The 17336-nt window shown below is 37.0% G+C and overlaps 1 protein-coding gene across 1 annotated transcript in view; it reads left to right on the top strand.

Annotated features, from left to right (window-relative positions):
* Window positions 1-17336, top strand: part of LOC113233295 (probable E3 ubiquitin-protein ligase HERC2) — a 98226-nt gene that overhangs the window by 33257 nt on the left and 47633 nt on the right. Inside the window, exons 25-36 of the mRNA XM_026468365.1 lie at window positions 437-607; window positions 1716-1910; window positions 6805-6967; window positions 7815-7933; window positions 8017-8189; window positions 8297-8871; window positions 9074-9198; window positions 9509-9876; window positions 10014-10114; window positions 14254-14292; window positions 14943-15094; window positions 16546-16687. Coding sequence (XP_026324150.1) covers window positions 437-607; window positions 1716-1910; window positions 6805-6967; window positions 7815-7933; window positions 8017-8189; window positions 8297-8871; window positions 9074-9198; window positions 9509-9876; window positions 10014-10114; window positions 14254-14292; window positions 14943-15094; window positions 16546-16687 — 2323 coding nt within the window. The remainder of the gene's footprint in view (window positions 1-436; window positions 608-1715; window positions 1911-6804; window positions 6968-7814; window positions 7934-8016; window positions 8190-8296; window positions 8872-9073; window positions 9199-9508; window positions 9877-10013; window positions 10115-14253; window positions 14293-14942; window positions 15095-16545; window positions 16688-17336) is intronic.

The raw sequence follows: 17336 nt of genomic DNA, 5'->3' as shown, positions 1-17336 counted from the left end.
AAAGTAGAATGTATATAATCATACTTTAAAATTGACTTTCTACTAATTCAAATTAAAGAGAAATGATTTTTTTGAATAGTTTTTCGGCCCCGGTGTAAAGACCTATTTTTCGATATACGACAAGATCGCTTTCCGGCGTCGATATATATATTTTTTATTTTGTTTGACGACGCAACGAATGGTTTCTAGTCTATTTATTTTATTTTAAACGTAAAGGCCAGTGAACAATATTTTAATTATGTTTTTAGGATTCAGTTCGTAACTGTTTTTACTGATTTAACTTTGACATTTAATTTTACCAAAACTCATTTCTCTTAACTCATAACTTTTCCCTTCTATAAGATTGTCAGTTTTTGAGAAGGTGATAGAAAGCATAGAAATTCGGTAGTAACGTTTAGCTGGGAACTTGTACCTTATCGTAAGAACTTTTTTTTAGGAAAGTACGTCAAGTCTCCGAGCGCATCACATTCTGTCGTCCTGCGCGTTCCACATCGCTCTAGGAGTGACTCAATGCGGCGCTCGATTGGCTCGTTCGCTTCCAGTGCAGCAAGCCGAGAGAGACGCTGCGCCTTATACTGCTGCTGTATTTCTTAGAGGCGGTTTACAGGTTAGCACAATTTGTACAATTTATGTTGTGTCCATTGACTTACAATTATATGGACGTCGGGTCCGCGCTAAAAAGTGTCCGAACTTATAGGGCGTTAAAATCGTATACAGAGCGTCATTCACGCTTTAGTCTTCGTTTGTTTCTTCTGACAGCGAAGCAAGCAAAATTAGACAGTACTGCGATGACATTACAATTTATATTCAACGTTTTAGCTTTTTCATATTCCTTTACATGTCACTACGTTTAAATAGGTTGACTTGGGACATTTTTTTCGCGGTTTTTGTATTAGACCCGTCGTCTATTTATTTGTAAGTCAATGGTTGTGTCAGTTTAATCTACGCGTAAACAGCGTGGTTTTATGGAATATCACGTTATTTTCGATAAATCCGATACATTAATCAGTAGCGCTATACCCTCACTCTTGCGCTCAGCTAGATTCCACTATCCTTACCAATTGTACCTTCTACCAATTGTATTGTATTTTAATGAATTGGCTTTGTTAACTTGTTAAACCCTTAACGGTTCAACTTTTTTTATAATACCAAGTGACGGTACGAACAAGTCGTGCGCCTAGTGGTAAGCGACTCGCCTGTCAAAATCAGTTCTAGTGCCATTTAGAGCTTTAAATCACAACGATCTGCGTGCACTGCCACTGTACCCTCCACCGTAAGACATAAGTTGACAAGTCCCATATGCTTGTATTTTCACCAAACTAACTATTGCATTGTGCTGCTGTGGTGCATCATGTCTTAAAACTGTATACAAGTTGATATTATGTAATACATCTGAAGCCATGGTAGCCTAATGATTTGATATACTGCCTCTCAAGCAGAAGGTCATAGGTTCGAATCCGGGCTCGCACCTCTGAGTTTTTCGGAATTTATGTGCGAAATTTAATTTGAAATGTATCATGAGCTTTTCGGTGAAGGAAAACATCGTGATGAAACCTGCACGTTGACGAAGGTTCATAACCCACATTGGGCCAGCGTGGCGTACTATGCCCTAAACTCTCGTCTGAAAGGGGACCCGTGCCCAGCAGTGAGACATATAAATGGGTTGATGATGATGATGACATCTGAAACTACTTTTGAATCTATATAATTACCAGGTGACCCAGCCAGCAAACCCTTTCGAGGAAGAGAAAGCAGAAGCTCGTAGTGGATCTTCAACCGGTGGTAACAGCCCCGCAAGCGATACGCCCATTCCATCTCGTGTGCCGCGACCCCCACCGCACGTTAGCGTCACTACGTCACAGGCTCGCGCTGACAGTCTGCTGTTTGCTTTAGCTGAACCTAAATTACACGTGAGTTTATATTTACAACGGAAAAACGCGTTGATGTTGAACGTCGCGTGGCTCCAACGTCTTAGTAGTAGTTTACTTGTAACTGAGTAATACGCTTTTGTAACATAGTATAATAAGACGAGTAGTACTTGATGCGCCCACCGCACACCGTACGCGGATGCATACGTTCGGAGAATCACGAGTTGCACACGCGTTACATAGCGTGTTCGCTTGGTGTTCGAAAAATGACATCAAATAGTAGACGTGTTACCCATAATCGAGATACCAATCGCGATTCTGGTATAAAAATAATAATGTGAAAGTAAAGGTTATTTCAATATGGCACGAGATTACTGTGATGAATATCTTAATTTTTTCAAATTATGTTTACAACCGGTAGGCACAACTAAAATGATAATGTGACAACCCTACTCTCCGATGGAATAGTAGCCTTACACGTCCCACCGTGTGTTGTTTTACTTTAGTTGCGGACATCCTAGTTTTATGTGTTTTTTAGACAGATAATATTCAAACAAAGTTCGTAATAAAACTCTCCACGCTGTATCTATCATAGTTTTAGAGAAACTTAGAAAATCGAGAAAAATCCATAAAAACCATAAAATCAGATTATTTCCTTTCCTGTAAATGATTTTTCTTTAAATAATTCATGTTATGATAGAAAACTATTAAAAGCACCAATAAATCCAAAGAATAAAAAAATATCAAGCTTTCCTAGACCACACTTAATTTTTTTCTATGATTTCGTTTTTTTTTTGAAGAAATTCTACATATTAACATTTTTATTCAACGCGGATGTGTTAATAATAGTAATAAGTACTACCACAAAAAAACCAGACGCGACAAACAGAGGAGTTCAGAAATATAGAATTTTTAAGTTTTGTGTTAGGGTTGTGACTGAACATTTATCCTGTCTGAAAATTGCAATATTATATGTTCATATCTTACTTTACTCACTTCTTAATTTTATTTTCTTCGAGAGGACTGGTGATAGAGCGGAAGTGACCCTACCCTCCGATTCTAAAGTGGCACAATATAATATATTACAGAGGTAATTTTTCGGACATTGGCATTCCAACAACTTGTAGATGTATCTTTTCTGTATCTTTTCTTTGTGCAATAAAGAGTTATTATTAGATCTGATCTGATTTAAAACAGTAAAGTACAACTTTCAAATAGCCGTGATTTGTGGTGTTTTTAAATTAATATGAATAAGAAAATTAGGTAAATAGAAGCATTTTATACCAATGTCGTTAAATTTGAACAAACCTTAGCAAGTATTTAATAGTAAATATTTTTTACCCTCAATTTGGGCGTGGAACCTGAGCGCTTGCCTATTTCTGGGGTGAGCCGTATATGACCCTTGATCAAAGATCGGAAAATTGGATACATATTGTACCTACAACTCGGTACCTTGCTAACATGGAATGCGCTTTTGTATAGGGTACCGGGTTTTGACGAACTTACGAAGTCAAGTATAAAATTGAAGGTAAGTAAACGTTATAAAGCTTTTAACAAGTTTCAACCCCAGCCAATGCACCGTTAGATAGAAAAAGATAACTGTAAAATAATCTAAAGGTACGAGTGAGATAGATATACCTGCTTGTGCCCGGCAGTGGGTTATTTTGCCTTAGTTGCGGACATCTTCGTTATATGTTTTTTTTTAGAAAGATACTCAAACAAAGCTCTTAATTAAACTCTCCTGGCTATATCTATCATAGTTTTAGAGAAATGTAAAATATCGAGAAAAATCTATAGAGACCATAAAATCAGATTATCTCTTTTCCTGTAATTGATTTTTCATTAAATATTTCATGTTATAATAGAAAACTACTAAAAGCGCCAATAAGTCCAAAAATTAAAAAAAAATCAAGCTTTCCTCGAGCACAATTTTTTTTTTCTATAGTTTAAAGCATTTTTTTTTCTGAAGACTTTAATTTTGGGATTTGAGATTTTGGGAGGATTTGTTAATTACAGTAATAAGTACTACCATAAATAAATCCAGATGCGACGAACACAAGAGACCAGAAATATTGCATTTTTAAATTTTGGGTTAGGGTTGTAACTGAATATTTATCCAGTCTGCAAAGTGCAATATTTTATATTCATTGAGTGTAGCACATTACCAATAGGTATATTATCGGAACAAGCCGGTGAATCAAGGAACAAGTTTTGACGTTAAGATCGAGAGCACCATACACGAAAGTTGGATCGGAAAACGACCATCACAGACTTGTTTTACTGTGCACTAGAATCGTCTGATCTTTATTTATCCTCTTTAACACTTAGTACATGTCACAAACATAAAAAATCTCTACCTACACCTGGTAAAGTTCTTTGCCTTCTAAGAGTGACAACGGAAAATGTTCGTTACCATCATTACCCAGCAGAAGACATTAGTATTGAAACTGTTGATGTCATGCTAGCAACAGACGAAATCATTCGGCAATCCAATAATGAGGAAAATGTATGAGCTTACAGCATTTGCCAGGATAATTTGTCTTTATTCACACAACGTAATGCACATACGTGAATATTATAACAAAATATGCCAATACTATGTAACGTACATTGTTTTCAATTATTTTTGACATAATTACTTCAATTTAATTTATTTCAATTTAACTAACGTAATTTAAAAATGTAAAAATTCAATTAATGTACCATATTATGGACTATGTTATCTGAACCTCATAAAGGAATTTGAATTGTTGTGGGCTACCAAAGCTCCCACATGTATGAATAAAATTTTATATTTACGAACACTAAAATAAGTTCACATCTTTGTATCTACTTCCACGTACAAGTCTATTCATATTCGAAATAAATATATTATTATTGTTGTTTAAACACATAACCCATAATTGATTCACGTAGTCGGGTAAAAATTTATACATTTTGTGAGAACCCTATTACCATAGAAATCTATCTAAAAAAACATTAGAAACGCGGTATCTCCGAGATCTTCCGAGATAAACGTTTACTTTTTCTTTATTCGATAGATACATTAATGTAGTATATTTTTAAGGTAAAAAAACAATGCTAATTTAGTACGGTTACTTTTATATAAATATATTTTTAAAACTAACAAAATATTTTTTTCTCCCTTTTTTGTGCGCCTAAGGACTTACGATTTTCACATTTACTAAAGTTTAAATAGACAGTCAATTTGTATTTTTTTCAAACGGAAGTTTCACATATTTCGCGAAAAACAGGTAAAAGCATTTTTCTTGAAGTTCAGTGGCCTTTCGAAAAAAAATTAATAATAATAATAATAATAACGCACACACTCAACATAGCCCCGCACTAGGGAAACCCTGTGTCGCGGGTGCCATGGACACACACATAGACAACCACAAATTACACCCAAACTCACGAGAGAAATAATTGTAGGCCATACAAATATTTCTCCCGGCCCGGGAATCGAACCTGGGACCTCTGCGTGGCAGTCCGGTATGGTAACCGTTCGGCCACGGAGGCAGTTAATTATATCTCCATAATAAAAGTAAATATCTAAACGGGTGTTTCTTAGTACAATTTGTAAGGATTCAACCTATTGAAATCGAACATAAAACGAGGTTGTCCGCAACTAAAGCAAAATAACATACTGTGCGTCTCTCGAAGTGGAAGTTGTACTACTTGTTTTATTATGGCTTGTACCGTCCGTGCAACGGCTTCTATGGACGTTGCTACGGGTACATATTATTATATCGCACACGATACCAAATATTGTCGTCGTAATTCAAAATTGTGGAATTAAGAAAACACGATTTGAAACTTAAAAAAAATACTGAATGAAGCCATTATTAGTTTTATTTCATCCAATACAATGAAATATGATCCTTACACGAAACAGAGTCGATTAGCACTAAAAAAAATCGATTTCATTAATTTTTATGGACAACTCATGCTTGAAGAAAAAATGTAATATCGACTGTGAACTGGCAATCGGTACTATCTCAATTTTGACAACTTTACAGAATGAAGAAAAAAATTGTTGGTGTCATTTATATAGCATTTGGTTTATTAAATTAAAATACGTAGTTTTTAGATATTTTTGTTACACATATTTGTATGTAGACTACGTATTTTTATTTAATAACCCAGATGCTATATAAATGATTTCTCCTTCACCCTGTAAAGTTGTCAAAATTGAGATAGTACCAGTTGCCAGTTCACAGTCCATATGCCAAAATTGTTTTCACAAAAAAGACTTAATGGTTCCTAAGATAGTTACCTATGGTTTCGGATTTACCCATACTGTCCCAGTTAAAAAAAAACACTTTATAATATTGTCTTTTATAAATGGATAATAAGTATTATGTATAAATAATATATTACAATATAAACATAAATAATATAATATACAATATTATTCGCAATAAGATCAATTCAGTATATTTTTTTATTTTAAAATTGTGTTTTCTCAATTCCACAATTTTGAGTATTTGGTTTCATATGCGACGTATCCACACTAATAAATTGCTAGCTATTAGCGCAATACTGGTGTAACCCACTCAATTTTTTAATTGTAAAATATTTTTTATACAATTGTAATAGGTACACGAAGCGAGGAAGGGTGAAGAAAGACGCTTTTAGCCTCAATTATAATAAATTACATACATTTTTGCCTCACATTCCCGTTTCTTTTAATTGTAATTAGTCTAATTTGCCAGTTATTACCTGGGGCTTTTTTCCACTAATCTGACTGCGATATTACCGGGCCAGCGTTAAAATCCATATAAATTAGATTGCGAGGTGTAGAGATATGGAGAAGTTAATTTATAAATTTTGAACAATTACATGTGATCGGCTATAATCGGACTTCGAATCCTATTATTCCTATAATATCGTGTCCATTCGCGTACTGGAATCCTCATATTATTTATTGTTATAGGATCCTTTAGCATTACACTTGTGGTGGGCGTGCGAGAGACGTGAAGGCTGTGCTCCCCATTTCCCGCCTGAACATCCTCTGGAAGAACTGAGAAGAGCATTATTAGCTGTATTGTTATACCACGCAGGGTTGAAGGAACATGCTTGGGCTACGGCTACAGCTGGTAAGATGTCAAATTAACACCTAAAGTTGAGGAATTTGCTGTCACCATCATTAACCCATTTATGACGATGCGACCTCCCTTATCGTCATCCCACCTTTTTATTACCTTTTCTCTGGTACCTGGCCACTTATTTTCAAATTTTAAATAGTTCTTTAATTCCTTTGTCTCGTCATTCTTACTTTGTTTTGTTCCGTCGTCACTCTCTGCTTATTCTCTGAAGCGAGCACTTCTGCTCGTTTTCACCGCCAATTTTGATCCGGTTATCAGTATCAATTTTAAATCATGTGCCTATTTAATACCACTAAAATCTAGTAATATTTGTAAAATACGGCCCTTTCGGGCTCTTCTTTCACCTTTATCGTATACAGTAAGTTTATGTGACCGAGTAATCTATTTTAATGCTCCCTATTGGCGGTTGACAATCTTTTCACATTTATACGCCCCACTACTGTGCACGGGTCTCATCTCAGGCGAAGGTTTGGGCCATAGTCCGTCATGCTGGCCCATTGCGGATTAGGAACTTCACAGGTTTTTTAAGAGTTATGTATCTTCTTCGATGTGTGCAGGCTTCATCATGATGTTGTCCTTTATCGAAAAGCTCGTGGTAATCATGCTAAATTTCGCACCTAAATTCCTCAAAAGGGCGATCCCGGATTTGTACCCGTTCGTTTTTTATAAAAAAAAACCCACGTCCTTGGCTTGTTAGACGCTGGGTCAAGCCTTTAGGCTACCAGGACTTTTTTTAGTGTACATTAATAAGTACGCAAATTTACTGTCAATAGCGTCAAACTACAGATATCCCAATGGGTGCATCCGATACTTTGACTTTTGTGTATTTTTCCCATAGAAATGGAGAAAGGGGAAGTGAAACTTTCCCCAGCCATGTCTGAAATAGTGAAAGCCGTGCAACAAAGCAAATGGACTTTAATGCGTACAAGGCAGCAACTATCACGAGGGTATAAAGAGGTACATCAATGTGTTTTTTCAACGTAAAAGCATCTAAATGTGTTCAATACTGTTCTTCAGTTAATTTAGTTTTCTATTAAAAGGTATGTGCGGCTCCCTTAGAAAGAGCAAGGTTCTTATTACACGAAGTACGAGCAGCTATATCTTCTGCGGTGTCAGCTTTGCATTTACGGCCACCATCGCGTCGACCACCCACTGCTAAGAAAATATTTCAAAAGGTCATGCGAGTTGCCAAGTCGCCTAGTTTTAATAAATGGTAAGTAAAACATCAAGTAAAAACGAGTAATATTACAGTCATCAGAGTTGTCATCATCGTATAAGGATACAAATTAATAGTACTTACAAAGTCTAAATACTTTACAGCTTTGAAACAACAAAAGATTTACGAAACCGGCAGAACAGCTTAAGTAAAAGCATGCTCAAAGCGACCGGCAGCCTACTTCAAGGCGATGCATTACTCATTAAATCTTCCATAGCCAACGCAAGTAAAACACCTGACGACGTCCCCGGCGTTGTCGTAGAACCTTCTAGAGACGGCTCTGGCGACCCCATGGCAAAAGACCTTGCCAACCAGCAAACAAAGAAACTAATAGCCAAAGATAAACCTTTAGAGAAAGATTTGAAAAATGCGTCGAACAACGGTGATTTAATGCGATGCGATACTCGTAACGATTTTAAAGTGGCTGAACGTGAAGATATTTTAGACAAAGATAACGACGATAAAACTCCTACAAATGAAATGTCGATTAGTTCCATAAATGATATGACGGACAACTCGATTTTGAAAGAGTCGATGGAAAGTGAGAAGCAAGTGATGATGTTAGCTGATGATCTCAAAAATGATCTCATTATGGCAGATGAAGAGAAGGATGATGATAATTCAGAGAGAAATAAGTTCGTTAATGCCTGGGTGTCCAGGCTTGCTTGTGAAAAGAAAGGTACATATGATTTTAATTAAGTATTGCTTGACCGTCTTAAAGTATGACTCCATACGGGACACAGGTTCAACCAATCGACTTTACGTTATTTGAAGACAGTAGGGGAAGAATGCTCGTAATTGGTCGAAAGTCAAACAATAGAATTTTTCTTTTCGGGGGTTTATTGAATACAAGGCTTATTATGATATTTTTAATTTCGCAGATTTGTATTGGATGCTCGAAGAAGTAACATCAGAACAACAAAGTTTGACAACTGCGATTATAGATTTCGTCATGACTGAAGAACCCTGTGATATTGATATACTTAGGCGAGCTTTGTATTGTCAGGTAATAGTAGATTGTACAACAAGTGCTTATTACTCTGCTTTTCACTTCGATTGCGAGGAAATTAAACAGCAATATTACAAATAAACGATTATTTGATTAAAATTGAATGTAAAATTACAACAATTAGACATATTTGTTGTGATGGTTTTTTTATTTTATGCACTGGAGCATAAAATCCTATTTTGTGCTGCCTACACCCAGCATAAATACGTACTTTAAGAGCATGAGAAGTGAAAAGTAATTTATTTTATATGATTTTAGACTAGGGTATTTAGGAAGGATGTAATTTTAAAACGTGTTTTATTTGCAGGTGCAAAGAGCTGAAATTAGAAAGAATGGCTATAGCATGATAAACAGTATACTCCACTCATCACAAACAATGTCAGAAAGCGTTAAATACGCTGCACTGGCAGGCATTCTAGGAGCCTCTATGGCCGACTCAGTCCCCTATGTTCAATTGAAACCATCCATTCCTCTAACAGCACCAATGAAAGGTATAGAGTCTGTGATACCGTATTCGAAGTACTTGGTACTTCTAGAAAGATCGAAATTGATGGATTTTGTTTTAATCGAATTGAAATCTAGAGTATTGGAAGGCGAACAAACACAGTCTTTGCCATTAAAAATGAGCGCTAATTATGGCGCGCATGCGTTGTTGAATCGACCTTCAAGAGCCAGGTTAGTAGCATAAATTGGAGGACTTAAATTGTGCTGTGTTCTCTTTCAGACATGTAAAGATGTGACATTTGAGAGAAAGTGAAGCGATATGCGTAATCTAGTGTACAGTGATAAACTTAACATAACTTGCTTTTTAGGTTCCTCATAACTCTATTATCGTTGCTCATAGAAGGTTGTCAAGGCCCAGAATTAGAGCAGCTGATCAATGGTGGCGCCCTTAGCTCTTGTCTAACGTTATTGAAGCAAATCGGAGGTGACACTTCACAACATTCCTCTTTAATTTGTCATGGATTAAAATCTAAAGGTGAGATGCATAACTGTTTACATTGAATGAACCGTGTCCGACCGAAATACGTTGTTATTCGACTGAGGAAAATTACATAGAAATGATAGGGTCACATTCGTCTTCCTAATTGTTTAGTGTTTTGTTGAATACTTAGTAAAATTTGCCTAAATTTCAGCTGAATGTTTAGTAATTTATGAGGATGAAAGACTAGGCGCTCGTGCCAGAGGCGCGTCGCTGTCGGGACCAGAATTGGCGTCGCTTATGAAGATAGGCACTCGCGTAGTCAGAGGAAAGGATTGGAAGTGGGGCGACCAGGTATATATATTAAAATTATTTTTTTTATACGTTTTTTTACATGTAAAGCTTATTTAGTCTTATGAGCTTTATACCACATCGCGCTTTATTTTAGAGAATTTTGAAAAATTCTGTTAAGTTCTGTCACGGAAGAGAAAAACATTGGAGTGCGCTGTCGCTCAAAACTCGCACATTTATAATTTGAAACACTATGAAATCTTGATAATGATTGGTCGTAGTTTAAAATTTAAAAAGAAGTAACTAATTCTAGACAGTTATTCTAATTTAAACTTTACCCTGTTGGTATAACGTTGAAAGTTCAATACCATCAATTCCTATTTTGAAATTTCAATCAATGTGCTGCCATCTAACAGTTAATAACTGAACGACGATGAATTCGAGATGTTTACTAAGTTCTCCAAAAAAGAAGCGACCCCATTGCAGCGCTATAATGTTTACTTTAGTTTCTTGACAAAAAAAATGATTACGATAAACAGAAAATTGAAAATTTATTAAAATTAAATAAAATAACACTCCACCACCAAACAAACACCACCATAGATAATATTACAAGAGTGACTATCATTTTTGCTTTCCAAAGTAACAAATACGGCATTTTTTCGCGCGAGATAATTAACACAACCGTAACGTACAAAACGAAAATGGACTGAGCTGAGAACTGAGCTCAAGTGTGCGGAATTATCCGAACCGTTGGCACTCGCGCTACGCAAACTAAATACTTCTACTATATTTATTGTTCTGTGGGTTCTGTAATTATGTCTGATTTAGCAATTAATATAGACCAATTTTTTTTTAACTTTACGTTTTTCTTTTCAGGATAGTGTTCCTGGTGGTGAAGGCAGAGTAATCGGTGAATTAGGCGAGGATGGATGGGTCCGTGTAGCTTGGGACGCAGGAGGCACGAACTCTTATCGCATGGGCAAAGAGGGCAAATACGATCTGAAACTCGCTCGTTCGCCGTCGCCGCCGCCGTCAGTCGATGAAACTGTCCATGGAAATGGTATAATATTTTTCTAGTAATCGTTATTAAAACCTGTTGATAAGCGAGTCACCAGACTTATTAACGCAAAGACTTATAAATCGCATTAAGCCGGTCATAACCGTAAGAGAGAAAAAGACGTTGTGCTTTTTGCATCGGTTCGTACAAACGCGGCTCCACACAAGTCGGCAATACATCTGCTTCCTGCAAATTTCCGATCGCATCCGTACGGAGCCGACGACTCGTCGCGTCAACTTGTGGTTAAATACGATCGCATCAAGATGATTCCGCTTTAATAAGTTTACTGATTCCCTGAAGCGTCACCAAAATTTTTCAATGAGTTATATTTTTTTTATAAAGTAACATTGTATACTTTCAAATTTCTATCGTGATAGAGATTTTTCCTTGTATCTTTTAGCTACATTGAAATTAATTACAAATATTGTTTTGATAGCGGACAACAATGTAGAATGGTGGCCAGTGAACGAAGTACGAGCAGCATGTACGGGCGCTATTCGGTCACTATGCGCGGGCGCGGGTAGTCCGCACATAGCTACGGGAGTTGTAGCTAGGAGAAACATAGCCGCATTACAAAGACGTCTACTCACGTTGGCCCATGCGCATGCCACACCGCCCCCCACTGCCTTTTCTGCTCATTACCATACTGCATTAGCTTTACTCAGGGGTAAGTTCAAATTAACTGTAGCGTGATCACTATAAGGACGGTTATTCTTTGTTTTGTGGTTAGTTAACTTCCTTCATTTCTTATTTTCTTTCGATAAGCTATAATAAACTTTTAAATTAATAGAGGTTTAAGTGCGTTTTCTCTTGCACCCCGTACACCAGGGGTTCTACTCTCGATCTCCGTCCGAAACAATACTGTCAAATAAGTAATATTTGACAAAATTAAAAGACAAGTATCAAGTATGAAGCTTCATTCGCATCACGCGTCTTTTCATTTGGTCAAGTATTGCTTAGTTGGCAGTAATTGTTTCGGACGGATGTCGGACGGAGATCGAGAGTAGACCCCCAGATTGACTGTAGTAATAAAACTATAACAATCATTCTGGAAAGGGTTTATAATAAAAATGAAATGGCCTGAAATACAGCCCTTGAGCTTAGTTTAGGCATCAGTCTCTCACAATATTTGTAGAATAGTCAATATATCATTTATATTATGCTTATTAAGTTGTATTGTGGTGAGAAATAAATAAATTTATTATTATTTTTGTTAAATAAAAAGACTTTTAATAGGTTTATTTTTATTACAGCAAGTGCACAGAGCCCTGAGATGCGTATTTCATTGTGCACAGACTCTTGGTTTGAGCTCTGCTACAGTATTATCTCCGCGGCTGAGAAACCTATTACCAGGGATCTCATATATTTACAGGTTTGTTTAACAGTCACTTATTTTCGATCAATATTGTGCTGCAAATAGTACAATACAAATGATGTTTATTGCACGCATGTATGCGAGTACAAATACACTTAACAACAAGCTAAAGCAATCGAGTACTCATCATTGGAAAGAAAAATGCAGAAATGTTATCTACTATATTAAGATTGCATTACTCATATTTACCTTTTGTCAGATTCAAGCTCTCTGGCTATTACGGAGAGTGCTCGTGGAGCACAGTGGCTCTTCAGAATGGCGTCGCACAGTAGGCACGCAGCTACTGGCTCTAATTGGTCGACTCTGGCTTGAAACTCACTCGTGGGATCCAGCACTACGTCCTCACCAAAACGTGCCCGTAGCTGTGCCGCTTGACGAAGAAGTCGGTAAGTACCGACCATGGCTGTAATCAGAAGAAAAAAGGGCCGAAGGTTTTATTTGAGGCATTATAGTCAAGTTAGCCTGCATGCAATCATACTATTTACGTGCAAGTGCGATGACAAACATTGTATGTTTCACGGGCGGTACGGGAATTACGAACCACCATTCCGAAAGCCCTCAGTTTTCGACTTCTGGCTTCTGATACAGTCTCGTTGGTGATTCCTTATTTACCGCCCTTTGTACACAATATAGGTACAGTGCTTTTATTTTCTCAATGTCCCTCGGCAGTCATCAGATTTCCGAATACATACGAATATTAATTTCCATGCCCATTAATTATTAGATTTAAAATGTATAATTATTTTAATTTTGAACAACGTGTTCTATTTTTTATTTTATTTTTTTTATTTCCGTGTGAATTATATAGAGCTGTAAAACTATTTCCCTATTTTTAATAACATTTGCTTCATGTCAATAAGCAAGTTAACAACGGTTGAGTCAACCGTGACCATGGGTCCTGTAAAGGGCCCGAAACGTCGGTTTGTTTGAAAAAACAAATATACGCGATTTAAATCCGGAAAAATAGTTCATTTCCTATGTATAACCATATTTTTTTTTATTACACTGTACACGTAAATACCAAGCAATGGACGCTAAGAATTATGAAGAATTTATAATCCGCTTCCGACTTCACACGAAACCGGATTGTGTAGAACTGGCATAATAGTTTGATGTTTTTAGATAATAGATGGCGTGCTCCTGCCACTGCTAGCTACACTGGAGGAACTTGCGCCGCACTAGTGCAACTAGTGCGACAACTGCACTCCGCTCCCCAATGGCTTACACCCATTAGCACTCTACTACTTGACAAACTACAACTTGCTGCTCAAATGGTGAGTCACGGATACAACGCGTAGTTGAATATTTTTAACGTCCAGCAAATTATAATTTGGTTTTATTCTACGCAGGTGACCAATGATTGGCATTGGTGGCCACACACAAGCCAAGAGATGACGCTAACTATGAAGCCTACACCACCAAGTCTCGACACGTGTCTGATAGGTGAGAGTAATAAAAATAAGCAATAAGCTTTGCTATCTATATATAAATAAATAAATCTAATGAACGATAATTATATCTGTATGAATGGATTCGTAACCCGAGAGAGAGAGATACAAAGAGCGCAGATTCAGTGGCGTAGCGTGAGGGGTGCAGAGAGGCCATGACCCCAGGTGGCACAGCAACGGCTAAGGCTGATTACATATGGCGCCGCGATGGCAGCGTTTTTTTGCCTCAAGAGTTGCGGCGTCATGCCGCAGGACCAGTAGCGCGACTGCGATCAACTGAAACCGTACATTAATAGACAATTGCGGCAGCGCTCGCCGCCGCCGCGGTGCGTGTATGGAAGCGTGTAAATAAATGCAAGGGCGACTACTATTCCTGTTGTTAACGCGCTGCGTATAATCAACCCAACAAATTTTTTTTACTTAAATAAATTCCATTGTTTGAGAAAACGATATTCTAAACCACATAAAGGCAGGGAAGGCAGGCGAACATGAAAAACACAATCGAGCGAGCCTGCCCGAACGAGCTACTTTTGTGATCGTGAAAATAGGCAGCAAATTTAAGGTTGGAACCTGGCGGCAGAAATCGACTACGCCACTGCGCAGATTATTCTTTTCTAAATGCTAATTAACCATATTGATTTTTAGCGGGAGCGCTGGGCGTAATAGGTGGTGTAGAGTGGCGAATAAGACTAGGCCAACGCGTGGCGGCCGGATCTCCGCCGAGAAACGCTATTGTCACGCAATTCACGCCTCGAGCAAAAATTACTCTTGTTCATGATGACAACACTACTACGAAGGTAAGAAAGAACGTTATATTTAATGAAAAAATAAGATAGAATTATTAATAATATATAATCATTATTTGTTTCTTTAAAAGGTTACAACATTTAATCTTAGAACAGGGTCAAGAGCACGTCAAGCTCGCTCAAAACTTTATAAATGCTTGCGATAAGGTCTGAAGTCTCAAGTGGCAAGCTTGTCATAACATTCAACTGCCTCCGTGGCCGAACGGTTACCATGGTGCCACGCAGAGGTCCCGGGTTCGATTTCCGTGCCGGGAGAAATATTTGTGTGGTCTACATTTATTTCTCTCGTGAGTTTGGGTGTTATATGTGGTTGTCTATGTGTGTGTACGTGGCACCCGCGATATAGGGTTTCCTTAGTGCGGGGCTATGAGTGTGAGCACGTTATTATTATTATTGGTCAAGTGAATTTATTTTATTTTTCGTCCGAGTAAGTACTGCCACCTTACCTATTTCTGTCGCCAAGCAGTAATGTCCGCATTATTGTGTTCCAGTTTTGAAGGATAAGGGTGAGGGTGCTGGTGAAATTACACGGGCGCAGTGGCAGTGCCCCTCAGTTCTTTGCGAATTAAAGCTCTGAGTGGCACTGCAACTGTTATGGACAGGTGTGTAGCTTACCATCAGGCGCACGACTTGTTCGTCCCGTCACTAGATATAAAAAAAAAGGATTTTTATGGCGAGGTAACAGAGAATATTGTTTAATCTTTTTGTTTTGTAAGCAAGTAGGGAAACTATATCCGAAACTATATTTATTGAAAGATACTCCGTCAAGTTTACACAAAATAATATTAAAAAATTATACACAATTATGTTCACTATACAAGGTGCCAAGTCGCCACAAGTGTATACAGCACTGAAACTTTAGAGTTAACCAATGAAATACAAAGTTATATATATAAAGTTTTGCTGCATCCTGCGCCTTTGGATCAAGTGGGGTGAATTAAAAGAAATGTTCGTTGATATATAAGTGAAAGTAATTCTGTCTGTTACGTTTTCACGCCCAAACTGCTGAATCAATATTAGTGAATTTTGGTATCCCCTAATAGGGGATAAAAGTTTGTTTAGAGAACCAATAAAACTATGAAAAATAGTATGGTACAGTACGCTACGCAGATGACTTTGCGGGCACCAGCTAGTTCCTATACATATTTTGTCGCCTTAGTTTTTCAAACTTGTGTTAATCACAAAGTAACTGAAAAGCAAAAAATGCATTGATACAAATTTTGTAGGCTGATTTCACATCACATTTTCTTCATATTCACACACTTACCTTTTACCTTTTGTTAAAGTAATGCATTCAAATTAAGACCCTTGATAAGAAATTTAAAATAAATAGAAAGTTTAGCCATCTCCTGAATAATCACTCTTTATAAGAAACGTGTTTGAGAAAGTAAGGCATCAATTTCTTGTAGTACTGACATGCAAATGGTGTAATTCTATTTTAGACTGAACTAAGCGGCGTTCAAAGCGCTGAATGTGAACGCCTCACACAACCGTTGGGAGGTGGAGAAAGTGCACTGAGAGTATTCGCTGCCTTACTCGGTGCCGGACCCCAAGCATCGCCTATGCATCCACATCATTTGCCAGGTAATTTAACGATTTTGTTCTGTTTTCTTTCCTCACATTAAATAAATATTAAGACATTATTTATTAACCATAATTCTATGACCTTTTATTATATTGAAGATTTCTTTCAAACATTTACTTTCTATAATTTTTTTATATTGTACTTAACTGTTAAATTTGTTAATTATTATTTTATTTTACAGGACTGCATGAGCACAGTGTGGAAGTCATTGCATATATGTGTGTCGAAATAGTAGTTTATGTGACTGTTACATAATGAAAGGCATTAAAATACGAGAGTGGGTTTATAAAAACATCACTCGAGTGTTTTAATGCCTAATTACGTACAGATACTGCTTTAGCTATACACATATTATAAGTTCTCTACGACATACAGGAACCGCATGTTACGACTGGCGAAATGGCGGCAAATAAAAACTTTTCTCACGCATGTCACACAACCTAAGACACAACCGTAGTTTTTATTTAATTCATTGACAAACTAGAGTCGGCCCCAACCATCATATCATTTGATGTCAAGTAACGTGTAAATTTGTCTAAATTGTTTGCTATTGAATAAAACTTCATCTTGGCTGATATTACAATTGAGGTCGATTCTAATTGTTTTATTTTTCAGAGGTGTTCGAAATTTGAATGTAATAATAAAATC

The sequence above is a fragment of the Hyposmocoma kahamanoa genome, unplaced genomic scaffold (assembly GCF_003589595.1).
Source record: "Hyposmocoma kahamanoa isolate Upper Pololo Valley unplaced genomic scaffold, ASM358959v1 78, whole genome shotgun sequence".
Lineage (NCBI taxonomy): Eukaryota > Metazoa > Arthropoda > Insecta > Lepidoptera > Cosmopterigidae > Hyposmocoma > Hyposmocoma kahamanoa.
The sequence above is the reverse complement of the archived record's forward strand: the minus strand, read 5'-3'. Positions and strand labels throughout refer to the sequence as shown.